This window comes from Eulemur rufifrons, chromosome 1 (genome assembly GCF_041146395.1).
Source record: "Eulemur rufifrons isolate Redbay chromosome 1, OSU_ERuf_1, whole genome shotgun sequence".
NCBI lineage: Eukaryota > Metazoa > Chordata > Mammalia > Primates > Lemuridae > Eulemur > Eulemur rufifrons.
The window spans coordinates 35,144,630-35,165,301 of record NC_090983.1 but is presented as its reverse complement, the minus strand read 5'-3'; the positions used below and the strand labels follow the sequence as shown (position 1 = coordinate 35,165,301).

At 34.6% G+C, this 20,672-nt stretch overlaps 1 protein-coding gene across 2 annotated transcripts in view; it reads left to right on the top strand.

The window, feature by feature from the left end:
- The window catches only part of CCDC150 (coiled-coil domain containing 150), a 65,873-nt gene that overhangs the window by 11,849 nt on the left and 33,352 nt on the right, over window positions 1-20,672 (top strand). Inside the window, exons 6-13 of one of the 2 annotated variants that reach the window (XM_069469028.1) lie at window positions 2,224-2,340; window positions 3,365-3,494; window positions 6,146-6,189; window positions 8,456-8,548; window positions 11,133-11,240; window positions 13,098-13,222; window positions 13,484-13,661; window positions 14,217-14,285. In XM_069469028.1, coding sequence (XP_069325129.1) covers window positions 2,224-2,340; window positions 3,365-3,494; window positions 6,146-6,189; window positions 8,456-8,548; window positions 11,133-11,240; window positions 13,098-13,222; window positions 13,484-13,661; window positions 14,217-14,285 — 864 coding nt within the window. The remainder of the gene's footprint in view (window positions 1-2,223; window positions 2,341-3,364; window positions 3,495-6,145; window positions 6,190-8,455; window positions 8,549-11,132; window positions 11,241-13,097; window positions 13,223-13,483; window positions 13,662-14,216; window positions 14,286-20,672) is intronic. The other variant, XM_069469036.1, reaches the window with a different exon arrangement.

The following is a 20,672-nucleotide window of genomic DNA, read 5'->3' as shown; positions in this document are numbered from 1 at the left end:
ATGTCATGAAATACTGACTCACAAATATGTTCAGGAGAGCAGTATGTAGAATAGAGAAAAATTGGAAAAATTTACTTGTCCAATATCAGGGATATGATTAAGAAAATCATATAGCATTTCCAAAATCAGCAGTCTTACAATTTTATTCCAACACATTCTTTAACTTAGCTTTTTAAAAATTATAAAATATGTCCTCTATAAGGAAAACACATATAAAATATGTGCACAATTTAGAGAATAAAGTATATTCACTGGTGTTTAAAAAATAGAATTTCAATTTAACATCACTTCATAAAAGGAATAGCATTTTCTACAATTCCCTTTTAAGTTGGAAAGGGTCTTTTTACCTCATGATAAAAGACTCATAACTGTCTTTATATTTTATGTGAATCATTTTAGGGTCCTTTATTGACAGAAACAAGGTCAGGATACCTCCAAAATAAGAAAATACTAACATATGTTTTCATATTCTCACATACCACTCAACACAACATTTCTGACACCAGAGGTGTGGGGATTTCTCCCCACATACTAAGCAATTCTGTTTTCTAGCAGACACCAGCTGGATGTCCTATAATTCAATTCAATTCTGAAACTGTCACCTGGAGACAGTGTCAGATTCCACAGGTTAAGGGCTCAGTCCCACAAGACTACCCCCCACTTCAGATGCCAATTTTGCTCCAGGTCATGAGCTGTCCTTCTGACTGATGGGCTATACATTGAGATTTCCATGATCCCCTTCCTGAGTTCAATTAATTTGCTAGATCAGTTCACAGAAATCAGGGAAGCACTTTACTTACAGTTACCCATTTATTATAAAGGACATTACAGAGGGTACTGATGAATAGCCAGATGGAAGAGATACACAGAGCAAGGCGTGTGAGAAAGGGGTGCAGGATTTCCATGTCATCTCCAGGCTTGCCACCTTCCAGGTACCTCTGTCATCGAAACTGCAAGAGAGTTTTGGCCTAGGTCCAGTTAGCACAAAGGTCCAATTGAGACAAGGATTGCCAAGGAAAAAAGGAATTTTTAATATGAAAAAGATGGTAGAGAAGCTGTCTCAAATCTACCAACTAACGGAGATCATGGACTTTTAAAGGAGGGGCCACGTGCCTTGGGACATGTGGTATGACTAATAAGGGACTACGTGCATTGGGGGCAGGTTGTAGAGGATGATGATGAGTCTTGGCTTGGGAAGTCTGCCCAGGGGCCTTCAGAATCTCAGCTCCTCTGTCCTGGAGAAAAGGCTCCATTTCTGGGAAACAACTCAAAAGGTCAAGTGATTAGTTAAGGGAGAGGATTACAAGAAAACATGTAGGGGTCATTGAAATTTGTTCATGGAGCCAATTACACCTCTGCATGTTCAACTCTCCAGAAGCTCTCCACACCAAGTCCTTTTGGATTTTTATGGGGACCTCATTACATAGGCATGATTGATTAAATCATTGGTCATTGATGATCAACTCAACCTTTAGCCCATCTCCCCTCACTGGAGGCTGGGAGGTGATGCTGAAAGTCATAATAATCATGCCTTGGTCCTGCTTGTGACCAGCCCCAATCCAGAAGCTATCTAGCCCCCACCCTACCACCAACCAGTCATCTCATTAGCATACAAAAGACACTTTTATCAGGAGATTCCAAGGTTTTTTGAAATTGTGTGCCAGGAACCAGGGTCAGATACCAAATATATTTTTCTTATATTACAATATCACAGTACTCAAATTTTGGAGTGTCAGTTTTGCTTGCTACTTAACAGTTTAAGAGTTGAAAAATAAAACCATAAAATACACACTAAGGTAAGATACCAGTGTTTTTCAAACTCTATTTGACAACAACCCATTCATTGTAAGACGTGTATTTTATGCAGCAACACTACACACGTACATATACAAATACATTTCATGAAGCAATACTTACTTTGCATGCTGATGTTTTCTTTCTATTCTGTTCTTTTTTTTTTCCTTTTCCTAAGTGCTGTCTTGACCTCTAATTTGGAAAACAGACTTAAACAATATGAACATGATGACAATAAATTTGATCTATATTTCTTAAAAGCTTATCCATTAGGGAGAAAGAAAAGCATGTCTCTGAGCAGTCATAAACAAATGGAGAATGTTTGGGGGTGAGGTGGCTTGCCTTGTAAACTTTTCACAGTAACTTTGATCTTTGTTAAACTAGTATGATGTTCAGTTGGTCTTGCCTAACTGCAATATTGCTCTGTAGCTAAGGCGACAACTGGCTCAGGAGAGGCACCTCAGGGAATCTCTTGAGAAATCTGGATCAGCCATGCTACTCAAAATACGAGAAATGGAATCAACAGTGGAGGTGGAACGGAAACAGGTAGAAAGATTTCCTCTCCTCATTTATGTTAGGGCAGTGAAACCAAACAAGAAAAGCTGATGTTTTACTTTAAACTTAGACTTTTGCTAATTTCTGCTAATTTATTAAAATATTTATTTTTCTGTAGTAGTCTGTTAACATTCTTACTACAGTTTTGAAAAAAAATTAGTGCAAAATAAGAAAGAATTCTGTCATTTAATCCAACACTTTTAATTTATGATGAGGGCACTAAGGACCAGAGAGGTTAATTTGCCTCAAGCTTTATAGAGATGAACTCTTAGCTCCTGATACAATATCCTTCCCATACAATCTCTATTATAGGCACTGATTTTGGAAGGAATTGCCCTGGTCTTGTGCTATATGTATGTGATATGGACAGAAAATAAAAACAAGACTGATCTAACACTTGAAGCAAAGAATATCAATAAGTAAAGCAATCAAGAATATGTTTACACTGCTGTTTTCAATTATTTATTTTAACCATATTTTTCTCTTCATCATAGTCGTTATTTGAAGTACCAACATATAATTTAGAATACTTTAAATTCTAACTACCCAAGGCAATTAGTGTTTTCATATTTTAATACTTGTAATTGTATTACATAATCTTTATTATTTTAACCAATGGCTATCCTTCACAGCTAATTTATAACAAGGATTCTACTTAAGGAATTAGCAAATGATCCTTTATTACTGTAACTTGTAACTTGCATGGCCAATATGATAGCCATTAGTCACATGTGGCTATTTAAATTAGTTAAAATTAAAGACTCATTTCCTCACACACTCTAGCCACATTCAAATGCTTAATAGCAACTTGTGACTATTGACTTACACTGTAGAGTTCTATTGGACAGCACTGTTATAAGGCATCGCATTCAATGGAGATTTCAACTGTAACATATAGACTAACTTCTCTTTTCCCCTCAGTGACATTAAGATTGGAAATTCTGCCTTACACATGTGCTGTAAGATAGTTTATTAGAAATCTTTACAGAAAGGAATTTTTCTTATATTATTTCAGGTGCATATTTTGCAGCAAAACAGCATTGCCCTACGCAGTTCTATACAGAACACCCAAGATCTACTGGTCCAGGAACAACAAAAAAAAGGAGAGTTGGAGACTGCTACCTCACAGCTCCAGTCTGATCTAAGTATGAAAATAGATGCCAGAAATCACACTTTTGTTAGTTTTTTGAAATTTCATATAAAAACTCTTAAGATCCCAAATTCTTGAAGTAGCCAGTATTATTGGTATTTCCCACAGTCCTGAATGTAAAAAATTGCTGATTTCCTTTCTACCTGTAACACTGAGACAAAAGGAATGTTGTTAATAGATTTGACCCTCTTGATTGTAAATTATTCTTTGTTTAATATTTTTTCCTGGGCTTTTTTAAGTGATTGTGGACTTGGGTTAGGAACATCTGGTTTCTAAACATCTAGATTGAATATTGAATAATAATATGTTAATAAGGAAATACTGCTATTAATCCTTGCCAACTTAACTGATTTTAGTGATCCATCATGTCAGACTCTCCATTCTTCAGGTTATCCATCTATTCTGGTTAACCTACATTTGTAGAGATGGATCACTGTAAGACTTTAAAGAGAGCTTAGATTAATCTCCTCCTTTTATAGATGAGTCCTGAAAGGTGACCCAGCTAGAAAATGGAAGAACCTAGACTTGATTCCAAGTTGCTCAGTCATGCTTCTTCCAACCCATCAGCCGTTTATCATACTACTGTTGTTAATATGTTATTTTAAAGCAGTTTCCAGATAGTCTCACCTACTGAGATCACAGAGTTACAGTGCAGTGCTTCACATGATTAACACTTCGTGGTTTACATAGAGCTTTCATGTAAATTGTCTCATTTAATACTCAAAGCTATCCATACTTCCCAAAGTTACAAAAGGAAAAACATGGTAAAGTGAGGCTTGAACTTGCATCTTCTAACTCCAAGCCCGGTTCTCTCCAGTATGCCTTCTCTGCTCTGTGGCTAAAATGGGGGCAGGGAATACCAAAAAGGAAATGAAAATTATAAAAAAAATAGAGCAAAGAGTAATCTATTCAATGTTTTGACTTATGCCTTTTGGCAGAAAATACTCCTTTTTCTTTTGGTAGTTGGGTAGTGAATTACTATGTGAAGTTCTCACTGACAGTGTCCCAGGATAATTTTCTGTCTTCCTGTGATTGTGTGCTACAAAAATACATGTTGCATTTTGTGGTGCTGCCACATTATCTCATTTGAGGATTATAACAACCTTGTCAGAAAGATAAGAAAATATACCCTTTCTATAGAAGAATAAAAAGATCTAGAGAGACTTTACCCAAGGACCCACAGCAAATAGAATAGCTGGGCCTAAAATACACGTCTTCCTATCGTATTACTTGACCTTCTGATTAAGTTTTTTATGTTGCTTTCCCTTTGGATTAATGCTTTATTTTTTAATTTTGTAAAGAATATTTGGAAGGCCATTAAAAATGAATGTTAAAACAACAGTAATTCATACTAACATGAGGAAAAGGAAGCTTGTCCGAATGCCAGCTATGTGCTTAATATTGAATTGTAGACTCTCTACATATATATGCAGTTTTTACCTTAAGGTACAAATAGTTATTCTAACTAGATTAATAAAACGAATGTCTTTAAATGTTTGCTTCAGTGAATTTTAAAATGTAATTATTAAGTTGATTAACAAGTAACATTACTTAAAGTGATTAAATTGTTCTCCCAAGCAAAAAAACCACTCCTTTTTCATTGTTAGTTTGATTAGTGAATTTTCAAAATAAGTCATGTAGTTTATCTTTTTGATCTTTCACATATTTTAAATTAGAGTTTATTCTACTGAATTGTGGATTCATGTGTTCAAAAAGTATAGTTTTCTAAGGTGTATCCTATTAAGATACGAGTTTTTATGTATTTTATAATTTTCTGGTTTTAAAATATTTAAGTGAAACAAAACAAATAGATCACTGCAAATTTTTCTATGAAGTCAAAACATTACTCAGAAAAAGTTTACATCTTTTGGCTACTAGTATACAATGCCAAACTGTTCCACAATTTTCTGTCTTTGGTTTTCATTTCACTGTATGTACTCTGAGTGGTTTCAAATCTTTTTTTTCCTACACAAAATCATCCTCCTGAGCTCTAGACCAGTATCTTACTGCCAACTAGACATCTGTATTTGAATGCCCTGCAGATACATCAAAACACGTGGAAAACTAAGCATTTCATTCATTCTAACTCATTCTAGCCCCTAAACCTTCTCCTTGCCTTGTAGAGTTGAAGAATCCACTATCCATGCTGCTGCCCAAGTCTGATGCTAGATGTTCTCCCTCCTTCATCTTTTGCTTTTTACCCCACCAATAAGCCATCAAGTCCTGACAGTCCTCTCTGCTTACTATTGCACGGGTCTTTTTTCCCCTGTATCTCCATTGTCATTACCAGCCCTCATTGTTTTATACTTCAGTTACTGCAACAGCTACTAAACTGATCTTTATGCCTTTATCGAACCTGTGTTAGAGTGATCTCTCTAACAAAAATCTTTTGATCATGTTCCTCTCCAGCTTAAAATCTCTCAGAGACTTATAGTCTATGCACTGAGTAACATGCAACCTCGTTTACCATTGTGAATAACTGTGGACTAGTTTCCAGTGTATAAAAATATGATAGAAATACCTGGGTTCTCCTTATTTCTAAAATATATAGACTAAAAAAAATTTAAAGCTTGTCAGGGAAACCAATACCATGTGATTTCAATGTAGTAAGTTATCACCATAGTTATGTGTACTTTCTGTTTTTAGTTTCTAGAGATGACATCATTTCCAAGTTGGTTGAAGAAAACAAGGTAAGTGGTGAGGTTATACAATAGAGACGATCTTTCCTCTCTTCACTAAGTCCTGTGTCCTCATTCATGTTGGTTTATAGTCCTGATTGCCCTAAAAGCTGTATCAAAAAAGTTTCATGTTGTATATTAAGGGTAATATTGTGTATTAGGAACTGAGAAATCATTTAGTGCAGGTTATTATAGTTTGAAAAGGTGAAATGGCAAAAAAAATGAGATTTGTGGTTTTTGCCAATTGTTATAAATTAACTTTTTTGATGAAATGTAAGAAACTTTTTGGTGTTGGTTGCACAACAGTGTGAGCATATATAATGCCACTAAACTGTACCTATGAAAATGGTTAGAATGGTAGATTTTATGTCATGTATATTTATCGTAATTTAATAAAAAACACTTTACATCTTATTACATTTCTAAATTAACCTGTTGATGGGTGGATCCTATTTGGAATACTTTTTCTGGATGCTATCTAATCCTGTGTTATGTGATGTTTATCTTTCTTGAGATGCTTCTGGGAAAATAGAAAGGTGGTTCTTGGATGTGAGGGAGATCTGGCTGCAACATCTGTCACCGCATTAATCCAGGGTTGATTAGACTGATCTGGCTGGCTAGACAGGTGTCCCCTTCCTCCCTCACTGCTCCGTGAGTGTCCTTCCCAAAGCTGAGTGCTCAGTTGAAGAGGATGACCTTCCCTGTTAAAGGAGGATGGATCTTTGGTCAAGGGTATACAAATAGGTGTACTCCCCTGTGTTCTACTCCAGACAAGAAAGGTGGCTCGCTCTCTGTAGGGAGAGGATTTACACTTTTCCTCGTTCTACAAAGTACCTTGTAGGTAAAGCTCAACTGACAACTCACATCTGTCATCTTTCTCTCATCTCAAAGAGAACTAGCTTCCCCCCCCCCCCCAAAACAAAGGTGCTTTCTTCTGCTCCACCCCCAGGTACTCCTGGATGAAAATATCTTCACTTATAATTTTAAAAGATCCTTGAATCTGTTCCTTTGAAATCAAAGATCTTACTACTAATAGGAAAAATTGTATATATAATATAACATATAATCTTAGAGAACAGAACTTTGATATAAGGATACTAGGTATATTTAAATTATGGTTTTAGGCAAATGCTTTCTAGTTGGAATCTCAATATGAGAATAGGTTTAATAAACAGTTTTTAAACATAGACTTATTTTTTAGAGCAATTTTAGGTTCACAGCAAAATTGAGCAGAAGGTGCAGAGATTTCCCACATACCCCTTTCCCTTACACATGCATAGCCTCCCCCACTATCAACATTCCCCACTAGCGTGGTACATTATTACAATTTATGAACCTATATTGACATGTCATTATCACCCAAAGCCCATAGTTTACATTAGGGTTGACTGTTGGTGTACATTCTATGGATTTGGACAAATGTATAATGACATATATCTACTATTATGGTATATTTTATGTATTATTATAGAATAGTTTCATTTCTCTAAAAATCTTCTGTGCTCCACCTACTCTTCTTTCCCACCCCTTAATCCCTGGCAAACACTGAACTTTTTACTGTCTTGATAGATGTGCCTTTTCTAGAATATTAAATAGTTGGAATCATATAATCTGTAGCCTTTTCAGACTTGCTTCTCTCACTTAGTACATTTCCTCCATGTCTTTTCATGGCTTGGTAGCTCATTTCTTTTTAGTGCTGCATAATATTCCATGTCTGTATATACCACAATTTATCCATTAACCTGCTAATAGACATCTTGATTGCTTTCAAGTTTTGACAGTTATCATAAAGGTGCTATAATATCTGTGTACAGGTTTTTGTGTGGGCATAAATTTTCAACTGCTTTGGATAAATATCAAGGAACATGAATACTGGATCATATGGTAAGAATATGTTTAGTTTTGTAAGAAACCACCAAACTGTTTTCCAAAGTGGCTATACCATTTTACATTCTCACCAGAAGTGAATGAGAATACCTGTTGCTCTACATCTTTGCCAGCAGTTGATGTTGTCAGTGTTCTCGATTTTGGCCATTCTAATAGGTGTGTAGTAGTATCTCATGATTATTTTAAATAAACAGTTTTGATAAGTAATTTACAAATAAAGAGAAATTTGAGAGTTGAAGATACCAAGATTTTAAAAAATTCTTTATAAGATACTTACATATGTATATCATTGGGACTTGTTTTGGTACTGACCAAAATACAGAACAGATATTTTTATAGAGATGCATAATACATGTGAAAAAAGAGTAATTCTTTTGTTTTTTTCCTTTAGAATGTTCAAATGTCTTTCAGCAAGGAACAGGAAGAAAATGCATATCTGAGGTCTGAAATAGTATCTCTTCATGAAGCATCAGAAAAAACACAGGTAAATCTTCACCATTTCTCTAGTTCTTGGATGTTATTTAATTTTGTTCAGTTAAAGAACCAAGGACCAAAATTAATCCTGATTATATAAATTTGTACCATCACCATTATCCAACTTTTCATTTCCATCAGATAATACTTCATCCATGAGAATTATCAAATTAACTACATTTCTCGATTCACTCTTCAAATTCCCATGACATACAAGTATATAAGATATACCACTAAATCATGTACTTGTTTACACTTTGCCTTTGTTTGCTTTCTAATTTACTCATTAGATGTATACATACATATTTTTTCCCCACAAAAACTTCTAAACAGTTCAGTGGCAAGGGCTATGTTTTATACTTTCTTTATATTTCCTTAGCAAATAGCACAGTAGGAACCTAACAAATTCTTGCCAAATTTTGGAGTTATATGTAATCATTTCCTGTGAGATGGTAGTTCTCAAATTTAGCTGATGTTATATATGTGTGTGTGTATACATATGCATGTATGTTAATAAGAGTCACCAAATACGCAGGCAAACTGGAGTAATTTATCATAGAGCCCAATGAAATAGTGTCTATCACTTAAGATAACTTTAATGTTGGTATAATTTGATTATGTCAATGTTAGGATGATAGTGTTGCTGTGCTCTCTCTAATAAGAACATACAAAATAAATGTGTTTTTAAATAAAATAAGAATAACAGTAACTACTATTATTCTTCCTATACTGATAGTAGTTAACATTTTCACGGAACCCATTCCACATTCCAGGTATGATTTTAAGCACCTTATGTTATTAATACTAACAAATTGTAATCCTTACAATAGCCCTGTGAATAGAATCTATTATTCACATTTTAAAGATAAGGAAGCTGAAATACAGAGAGGTTCGGGAACATAGCTAATAGGTGGCAGAATTGGAATTTGAGTTCAGGTAATCTGGCTCTAAAGAAAATTAGCTATTCTTTTCAAAGAGTGAGGGTTTTCCTCTGTTTCACCCCCAGATATTCCTTGATGAATAGTTTGTATATCTGTGTATGACTTTATGCCCCTGAATGTATTCCTAACTAGTATACTGCCCATACTACTTATGATACCTGCCAGATTATCTTTCATTTATCTTTCATACCATTTTATTTTTTGTGTTTCCTCCTATTGCTCATTCAAAGTTATTTGTCCTTGAACTTTTTCATGAAAACATAAGCCAATCTACCTTGCAAAAATAACTGATAATTAAGATGAATATTTTTCACAGGGATACAGATTTCAAAGTATCAGAAAAAAAGAGGATTATTAACTAACTATGTATATGACCTGTAGCTCAAAAGATTTTTGTTTTATTTTGAAACATTAATCTTGTGATGGTAAAATTATATTTTACTTTTATGAATACTATAGTTTGTGGTGAAGGAGCTTAAGTATTTTTTGTTATCAGCTAAACAATTCTGAATGCTCAACATCTAATTGTGGAAACAGATTTCTATAATACTGGCTAGGCACCTATGCTGTGAATTCCATTCTGCAGATGTCTTGCTCTAAGGGACCAGTGTTCAAAGTTGTGAAGAACAGAGGATCATAACATGCTGTATGCCTCAGTTGCTCCGCCAAATCAGGAAATCTCTCCTTTTAATTTAGTTATTTAGGGTATTGACTCCAAATGTTTGAAAATATTTTATAAACTAATGAAATGTCAATTGAGGATAGGTTAAATAAATTAGGTTCACACATACAGTGAGATACTATGTAATCATTAAAAATAATTATACATATTATAGAATGTCTTTTTTTCCTTTGGATAGATGCCTCGTAGTGGGATTGCTGGATCAAATGGCATTTCTATTTTTAGCTCTTTGAGGTATCTCCAAATTACTTTCCACAGGGGTTGTACTAATTTTGCAGTCCCACCAGCAGAGTAAGAGTGTTCTGATCTCTCCACATTCATACCAGCATTTGTTATTTTGGGACTTTTTGATAGAGGCCATTCTCACTGGAGTTAGGTGATACCTCATTGTAGTTTTGATTTGCATTTCTCTAATGATTAGAGATTTTGCTGCACTCGAATGTTTATAGCAGCACAATTCACAATTGCAAAGATGTGGAAACAACCCAAATGCCCATCAATACCTGAGTGGACTAATAAAATGTGGTATTTGTATACTATGAAATACTACTCAACTACAAAAAACAATGGTGATCTAGCACCCCTTATATTATCCTGGATAGAGATTGAGCCCATCCTTCGAAGTGAGGTATCACAAGGATGGAAAAACATGCACCACATGTACTCACCATCAAATTGGTACTAACTGATAGACACTAAGGTGCTTACATGGTAGTTATACTCACTGGGTGCCAGTCAGGTAGGGGAGGTGGAAGAGGTGGGGAGGAGGTAAGCCCATAGCTAATGGAAATGGGGCACACTGTATGGGGGAAGGACACACTTGCAGCCCTGGCTTGGGTGAGGCAAACGTATTTCATGTAACCAAAATATTTGCATCCCCATAATATCCTGAATTAAAAAAAATAATGATACATAAATGAAAATAATTCTTTATTGGAGAGACCTGTGACTTATTGTATATATTGTCTTAGGTTTTGAATGAACAGCTGACTATAAAGTGTTCAGAGCTGAGCTGCATGCTTCAGACTGTTAATATGGAAAAAGCCAGGATTATTGCTGACCATCAAGCCATCCTACAGGTATTCATTTACCAGTAGTGAACTTCTGATAGCATTCACCTAGGTGAAAGAAAGCCATCCTGGCTGAGAGATCAAAGAAATGTGCAGGCCTACTGGATAAGTAAATATTTTAACAATAAATTTTTTAAAACTTACTGTATTATTTTATTTTTTATTAGTGGCTTTTAGTTTTCATCAGGGGGGTGATTTGACCTCACACTCAGTGCTTTTTAATGTTCTCTTTACCATTACTTTAGGAAAAGTAATTATCTCATCATTTATAGAATCATGGAGAACACTATTGACTAACCCTAAAGAACTTACCTTTTCCTCAAGCATCTTGTGATTTCCCATTTGCTTATGTCATTTTCTCTGTTAAGAATGCTCTTTACTTCATCTTCATCTCTTTGAAATTCTGTTTATTCTTCAAGTTGCTTTCAGGGAGCTGGATCATCTCTACCAGAAGGGATGAGTTTTCCCTTTCAACTTCTATTCCTAGAACACTAAACAGACTATCATAGTAATCTCATTTTTTTAAGTATATTTACTATATACCAAGCATTGTGCTAAGATTTTTATGTATATTAACCTCCTTTAATCATAGCAGTCATTATGTAAGGGGATATTTATTATCCTCATTTTGCTGACAAGAAAACGATGTTTGGAGAAGTTAACTTGCCCAAAGTCACCTAGCTAGTAAAGAATAGAGCTGGATTTAAACCTAGGGTGACCCCAGAGTCAGTATTTTTGATCATTGTTATGCTGACTCCCTATTCTGCCTTCTCTAGTAGTAATTTATGTGCATGCTTCATTTCCTTTATTATTTTTGTGAGCTCCCCAGAAGCAAGGATGTTACCTTATATATCTTTGTTACTTCCCATAGCGCTAAGCATGTTTTGCACATAACAAATACTCCATAAATATTTTTCATTAATTCAACAAACATTGAGTGTTTACTCTGTGCCAGTACAGTGCTAGATCTGGTTAGAATTATAGTGGTGAACATGACAAAATCCCTACTTTGGTGGCCTTACAATTGAGTGGACTGAATAATGTAGCATATGTGCCACTGTTAACAAACATTCCAAAATTTTAGAATATAACACAAGTGGGATCTCATTTTACTAAGCATGAAGCTATGAAGGTTTGCCTTAATATCGAATATTGTTTAAATAGAAGTGTTTTTAAAAGTATTTATAAAAGTAGTTGTTATTCTGTAATGTATTTGCAAAAACTCTGTGGATTATAGGTAGGGGCATATGTGTATAAAAATGTTTTGATAACTCCAAAATGATGAGCCAGAGAAAATAAATCATGCAAAATAGTTAGTGTTTTTGCTGTAACAGTATCTGAGTGCAATTTAAAATATTCTTAAAAGAATCCACACTATTAAACTAGTTAAACTATTAAATCATATTTAAACTATTAAACATGATTATCCCTAGTGAGTGGGATTATTGGAGGGGGTTACAGGTAGAGATGAAGGGATCTTTTCATTTTGTATTTATATAAATTTATATTGTTTTACTTTTTAGAATTAAACATGTTGAAATTTCAGAATATCAAAAATATTCTTAGTATAATTTTCTATCTTTAAAATATGTTGGTATTAGGAGTCATAAATTTTTCAGCAGGCTGAGTAAATAATGCATCTTGACTCTTGGCTAGTAGAGTTATAAAATCATAGAATTGTAGTAAGCTCAGGAGAGGACAAAGAGCTAAGCATTAAAATAAATTCTTTCAAAAAGAGATTTTATTTAGATCAATAAAACTTGTGTCTTGTAAGTTAGTTCAGTGTCTTTGATCCGTTACTCCAAATGACACGTTATCAAATGACTTTCTGGCATCTCAACTTTTAGTATTACCCCTAACCCTCAGGTAGAACAGAAAATGATGACGCAGACATTTCAAGAACAAAACTTATTGCTGGATGCAGCCCATGCCAGCATCACAAGTGAACTACAGACCGTTCAGAATGAGAAAATCGAACTCCAAGCACATCTGTGAGTAAATTATGGGCAACTTCTTATGCATTTTTTGTTCTTGTATTTGTATTTCTTATCTTTAATGACAACATTTAATTCTACATTTGCTGGGCCAGCCACAAAGATAAAAAGACTGTGCCCTCAAGAAATTAGTTTTATTAGAACATTTTGGTAACTGCTCTCAGGCAGGAGATATGTTCTATAAGAACATTTAATTGCTTTTTCTGTTAAAGTAGAATTCTCATTTAGCTTTCATATCTCCTTGTTCTCTTCCTGCAGGGATCATTTAATCCTTGAGCATAACCAGTGTATTCAGAAAGCACAGGATGCTGAGAAGAGAACAGCTGTGCAAAAAGAGCTGCTAGAATTGACTATTGGAAGATTGCAAGGTGAATTGAAAGCATCGATGCAAGAGAACAAGTCTCTGCTAGAGGAAAAAGAAAGATTTCAGAGAGAGGTATGTAGGAGCAGATTTATGCTACCTTCTAGTCGTGGTGTGGTGATGTTTTAAAATTGTATTCTAAGTGTAAAAGAAAAGAAATAAAACCCAGATGCAGTTTGTCTGATTTGCCCATTAAAGAAATCTTTAGGTGGCTAATCTATGCCTTTTAGCATGCAAAGTAGTCTGTGCTAAATAGTACAGTGTATCCTTATACAGCATTAGTGAATGGTAACTAATAATTCACACATCCTCATGTTAGTTAAGGGGTCATATTTTAAAATTGATTTTCCCTGAAGGAGTGGGACAGTAGAGGTTAATGGGAAACAGCCCTGTCCGCCTACTTAGGAAGGAACCAGCAGAGTCTGACGTGCAGACGTGTCTTTCTAATTTCAGGGCTGTTTGTGAAGTCTGCTCTGCCTCAGAGACTCCCTGATTGGCCCCTTTTCTGAGAGGATGTGCTATCTCTGCAGTGTAGGTATTAATTGACATGCAGGATGTATTTGCTATGGTAGAGTTTGTCAGCTGCTGTAAAATTGACCCATTTCTTTTTTCCTCCCCACCTTTGGGCAGGTTAATAAAACAGAAAAAGGAATAGCACAAGAAAAATGCAATTTGGAAAAGGAATTAGCTCAAAACAAGGTATTTTACCTTTTATTTGTTGATATTTCATTATATTTCATTTCCTTCTATATAGCTGCCTACTACATCAGCTTTCTTAATGAGGAAATGGGTGATTTTTTTGAATACCAAGATGTGGGAAAAAAGGGAGCCATGATGCTGGATGCCACTCAGAGCACTCCAGTCACTGGCAGAAGGTTGCTTCTGGGGAGCGTTTGCTTGTTGAGCATCTGGGGTTTGCTGTGAGTCATCGCTGCCTCTGGCCCTAGAGTCCACTGAGTATTTTAGCCAGGAAGTCCCCTGAGAGTGAGCTAATGGGCCTGTGAGAGGCAAAGGGATGATTGCTGACTTCTGTTTTTAAATAACCTGACTTAGGCTTCCAATGTCCCTATCAGCACTTACTACTCTTTGAGGTACACTTTTCTGGATTCTAAAATGTAGAATGTCCAGGGAAACAAAATCCTTGTTAAAATAAAATAAAAGCCAATCTTTAGAAAATTGCTGTTGTGTTTCAAAATTTGAAGAGAATAAAGATTGTGTGTCACTGTCATCTAGGGAATACGTCTGGAGCATCAAGGAGTGTTAGTTATCCTAGACAGGAAATCCAGCAATAAGTATGGGATAGAGTCATCAAACCTTGACCGTTTCTTTGGTTCTGGTTCACCCAAATGGCATTCATATTACCATATATACATATAAATGTTTAACAATTGGAGAGAGGAGAAAAGCTAGATTTTGAGCCTGAGCTCAAATATAGTTGCCACCAAGCTGGCAGGTGCCCCCTCTGGTTTAGTCATTCATATCTAATGATATGACAATAGTCCACCCTAAAAATCCTTGAATGAAGCTGACTACTTCTGGCAAGGACTTTGCCAATATCAATTTGGCCTTAAATATGCTTTTGAAAATTGGGAAAATTGGTGGCTACTATTAAATTCATTAATGTTTTTTGCTTGAAAATGTTAGTGAATGTTAACATGACTAAGGCAAATGCTGTGAATATGTTTGGAGTAAAAACACAGCATTATTGTGCTTGTCTGATTTCATTTGTCTTAATGTAGGCTATGTGTTAAAGTTTGTGGGGCCGAAAGATACTAAGATGCTTGCTCGTTTAGAGAGATTCTATTAAGCCAAATGATAATGCTTATACAGTGTCCCATTTTGTGGTCTAAATTAATTTTTTTAATATGTATTCTTTTAAAATTATGTTTTTTTAAAGTTAGGTTTATTATAATTTACATACAGTGAAATTCACCTGTTTTTAGTGTACAGTTCTATGAGTTTTGACAAACACATGCAATTATGTAGCCACCACCACAATAAAAATATAGAACATTTCTATCACCCCAGAGAGTTTGTTTGTGCCCTCTGTAACCAATCCCTTCTTCCACACACATCCCCTGGCAACTACTAATCTATTTTTCTATCCCTAAAGTTATATCTTTTCCAGAATGTCTTATAAATGGAATCGTACAATATGTAGCATTATAAATCTAAGTTCTTGCATTTAGCTTAAGGCATTTGAGATTCATCCATATTGCATGTATCAGTATTTTGTGTTCCATTGTATATATACATATGTATCTCAGCCACTGTATCTATTCACTGATTGAAGGACATTTGGGTTGTTTCCAAATTTTTGCAATTATGAATAAAGCCTCTATAAATATTCACATATACATATATATTTTTATTTCTCTTGGGTAAATATCAAGATTTGGATTTTGGGTACTATGGTGAATAAATGTTTAACACAACAAACTGCTCAACTGTTTTCCAAAGGATCTGTATTATCTTGATTCTTACCAGTATATTATGAGTTCTGGTTTCTCTACATTACCACTAGCACTTTGTATTGTCTGTTCTTTCAGTTTTAGTGGTATATGATTGTGGTTGTAATTTGCATTCTTCCCAAGGCTAATAACGTTGAGCATCTTTTCATGTGATTATTTGCCATTGCAAATTGAATTATCTCTTCAACTGTTTTAACCATTTGAAATTCAGTTGTTTGTTTTCTTATTACTGAGCTCAGGAATTTTAAAACATATTCATATTCTTAAGTTAAAAATATTATTTGTATACATACAGATATTTTATCAGATATATATTTTACAGATTTTTTTCTATTTTATTAGCTTGTCTTTTCATTTTCTTTCAAAAAACAGACGTTTTACATTTTAATGAAGTCTAATGATCAATTTTTAAGATTTTATGGATCATACATTTTGTATCATATCTAAGAAATCTGCCTGATCTAAGATCACCAAGATTTTCTCCCTTGTTGTCCTCTAGAAGCAGGTTTTATAGTAGGTCTGTGATATAGTTCAAATTAATTTTTATATATCTTGCAAGGTATAGTTTAAGGTCCATTTTATTTTCAGATGGATGTCCAGTTGTTTTAGTATCTTTTTGTATCAATTGATGGGCATTCAGATTACTTCCACTTTTTGGCTATTAATGATTCTATGAGCATGTATATACTATATATATGTATACACTATTTTTTGTGAACATATGCTTTCAGTTGTCTTAGATATTAATATAACCCAGGAATGTCATGTGCTAACTCTGTTTATCTTTTTGAGAAACTGCCAAACCGTTTTCCACAGTGCCTGTGCTATTTTACAGTCCCACCAGCAATGTATTAGAGTCCCAGTATCTCCATATCTTCGTCAACATTTGTTATTGTCCACATTTTTTAATACCCATTCCAGTGGGTGTGAAGTATCTTACTGTGGTTTTTTAATTGAGATGAAATTCACATGATATACAATTAAGCCATTTTAAAGTAAACAGTTCAGTGGTGTTTAGTGCAGTTACAATGTTGTACAATGACCACCTCTATCTAGTTTCAAAATATTTTCATCGCCACAAAAGGAAACCGTGTACCCATTAAGCAATCATGCCCTGTTTCCTCATTCTCCCAGCCCCTAACAACCACCAATCTGCATTCTGTCGCTATGAATTTACTTATTCTGGATATTTCATATTAATTATACAATATGTGATCTTTCATGTCTGGCTTCTTTCACTTAGCATAATGCTTTTGAAGTTCATCCACATAGTATATATCAGTACTTCATTCCTTTTTATGGCTGAGTAATAGTCATTGGATGTATTATGTGTGTGTATATGTATGTATACACAAACACATACATATACACAGCACAATTTGTTTATCTGTTCATCCACGGATGGACACTTGCATTGTTTTCATCTTTTGGCTGTTGTGATTAGTACTGCTATGAGTCAGTATATACATGTATTTGAGTACCTGTTTTCAATTCTTTGGGTTACATATAATTGGGAGTGGAATTTCTCGGTCACATGGTAATTTTATGCTTTAACTCTTAAGGAATCACCAGTTTTCCACAACACTAAATCATTTTACATTCTCAGCAGTGTACAAGGGTTCCAATTTCTCCACATCCTCATCAACATTTGTCATTTTTTTTTTTTATTATAGCTATCTTAATGGGTGTGAAGTGGTATCTCATTGTGGCTTTGATCTGCATTTTTCTAATGATTATTGATGTTGAGCATCTTTTTATGTGCACTTATATCTTTGGATCTAAAGTGTGTCTTTTATAAACAGCACACAGTTGGATCTTCAAAAAAAATTATTTTGCCTGTCTGCTTTTTAATTGGAGTGGTTTAATTCATTTATATTTCATATAATTACTGTTAAGGTAGGATTTGCATCTGCCATTTTGCTATTTGTTTTTCTGCTTTTTCCTCTGTTTCTCAATTACTGCTGCCTTTTGTGTCAAATAGATCTAGTGTGTCATTTTAATTCCCTTATTGCTTTTATTTTATATTTTGTTTTGTAGGTAATAAAAAGAGTTACAGATAAAACATATATTTTTCCTATTTTTTATGTGTACCTATGTTGCTGTTACCTTTGCTCTTACCTTTTACATGCATTTCGGTTATTGTCTAATGCCGTTTTATTTCAGCCTGAAGAACTCCCTTTAGTATTTCTTACAGGGCATGCTTTCTAGCCCCACAGTCCAGACCCCAACAAAGATAGAGACCCTGGTAAATTACTCTACATTTTAGGCTGAGATTTTGAAGAGCCACATCCTTAGGCGTATGTTTAAACTAGAAGAAAGCCCTTGTATGATTCTTTTCAATTTTTAAAAATCTGATAATGTCTTAATTTCTTTGTCATTTTTGAGGGATAGTTTTTCTGGATTTAGAATTCTTGATTATGTCTCCCCCCGCCACCCCAGCATTTTTAATATGTCATCCCACTGCATTGTGGTCTCAAGTTTCTGATGAGAAATTGGCTATTAATCTTATTGAGATCCCTTATACATCATGAGCCACTTTTCTCTTACTGTTTTCAAGATTTTCTGTCTCTTGCTTTCAATAATTATGTGCATTTGGGGCATGCATGTGACACTTATTTATGCAGTTGACATCTCTCTTTTAGCCTTCATTTCTGATTGCACAGAGCTCAAGGTCTGCCAGAGGTGAGGTTTTAAGGCCTTCTTGGGTCTTTCCTGAGCATGCACACAACTCTGGACATGTGCACAGCCCTGTACCCATGCATGGCTCTCTAGATTCCCAAGAATGTGTTGGAGCTGTTCAAAACCTGCTATGGTCATCTCGTTCCCTATCTCGTCCTTTTGAGTTTTTTGGCCAGACTGTTTTTTGCCCAACTCTTACCTACCGCTTCAGGCAACCACAAAGTTAATCAATTACCTCTAATTATTTTTAATATATGCCCCTGGAAAAAAGGCTTTTTGTACTGGGTGAGCTCTGAGTCAGCCAAAATAAAGACAACTTTGCGTCTGAAGTCTTTCAGGGAACCACCAGATAGGTCATATAATGACAGTTCTATGTAAATGAGATTTTGAAAGAGCTCCAACCCTGTTCTTTCACCTCTGGTGACTGCCAAGTTTGGTGTTCACTATAATTGTGGGCCACTGGTTTTCAAAGCTACTGCAGAGCTGGAGAATGGAGGATGGGAATAGGGTAAGTTAAAGCACCACAAAGCTTGCTGTTCTTACCTAAATTCAGCCAATTTTTTGCTATAAGCGCTTCCTATATTACTGTAAGGTTTTTGTTAATTTTCAGAGTTCTGAAAAAGTTGATTCTGACAGGTTTTGCTAGTGTTTTTATTGCTTTTATGGAAGAGAGGATTTTTGAATGTACTTACTTCCCTAGTTTCATTGATGTCACTCTTCTAATAGCATCTTTTAATAGACAGTTCTTTCTCCTTTGAAATACCTTGGTACCTTTATTGAAAATCCATTGACCATAAATGTATGGGTCTGTTTCTGGACTTTCTATATTGTTCCATTGATTATGTGTTTTCCTTTTGCCAATTTGAAACTCTTGATTACTGTAGTTTTATAATCTTGAAATTAGGTAGAGTCTTCCATCTGTGTTCTTTTTCAAAATTGTTTTGGCTATTCTACTTCTTTTGTTTTTCCTATAACTTTTAGAGTGAGCTTATTGATTTCAACAAAAACATTTTGCTGAAATTTCAATTGAAATCAGAATTGATATCTTATCAGTATCACATCTTCTAATACGGTCATGTCTTAACGATGGGGATACATTCTGAGAAATGTGTTGTTAGGTGATTTTGTTGTACAAACATCATAGAGTGTACTTACACAAACCTAGATGGTATAGCCTATTACGTACCTAGTCTGTTCCAACCATTGTTGTATATGCGGTCTATCATTGATTGAAATGTTGTTATGCAGTGCATGACTGTACATAAATGTGATATATCTCTCCATTTTATTTAGGTTTTTTTGTTTCTCTCATTGGTATTTTGTAATTTTCAGCATATCAAATCTTAGACATACTTTGTAGATTTGTACTTAAGAATTTCATGATTTTAGTACTGTTATAAATGACATTTTCAAGAAATATAAATTTCCAATTTTTCATTGCTTGTATATAGAAATACAATAGATTTGACCTTGTATCCTTCAACCTTGATAAACTCACTTATTCTAGTATCTTTTTTGTAGAATCTTTGGGATTTCCTATGTAGACAATTGTATCTTTTATGAGTAGAGACGGTTTTATTTCTCTCTTTCCAATCTTAATGACTTTGCTTTATTATTGCACCAGCTATGGCCTCCTGTGTGATGCTAAGTAGAATGGTGAGAGCAGATATCCTTCCCTATTCCCCGATCTTAGGGAGAAAGTGTTTCACTATTAAGATTGATATTAGCTGTAGGATTTTTGTAGATACACTTTATTGGCTAGAGGTGGGTCTCTTTCATTTCTAGTTTGCTGAGTTTTTTTTTAATCATGATGTTGAATTTTGTGAAATGATTTTTCTGCATCTATTGAGATGGTATATGGCTTTTCTTCTGTAGCCTGTTGATGTGATGAATTATACTGATGGATTTTGAGTGTTCACCAGGATGAACTTCACTT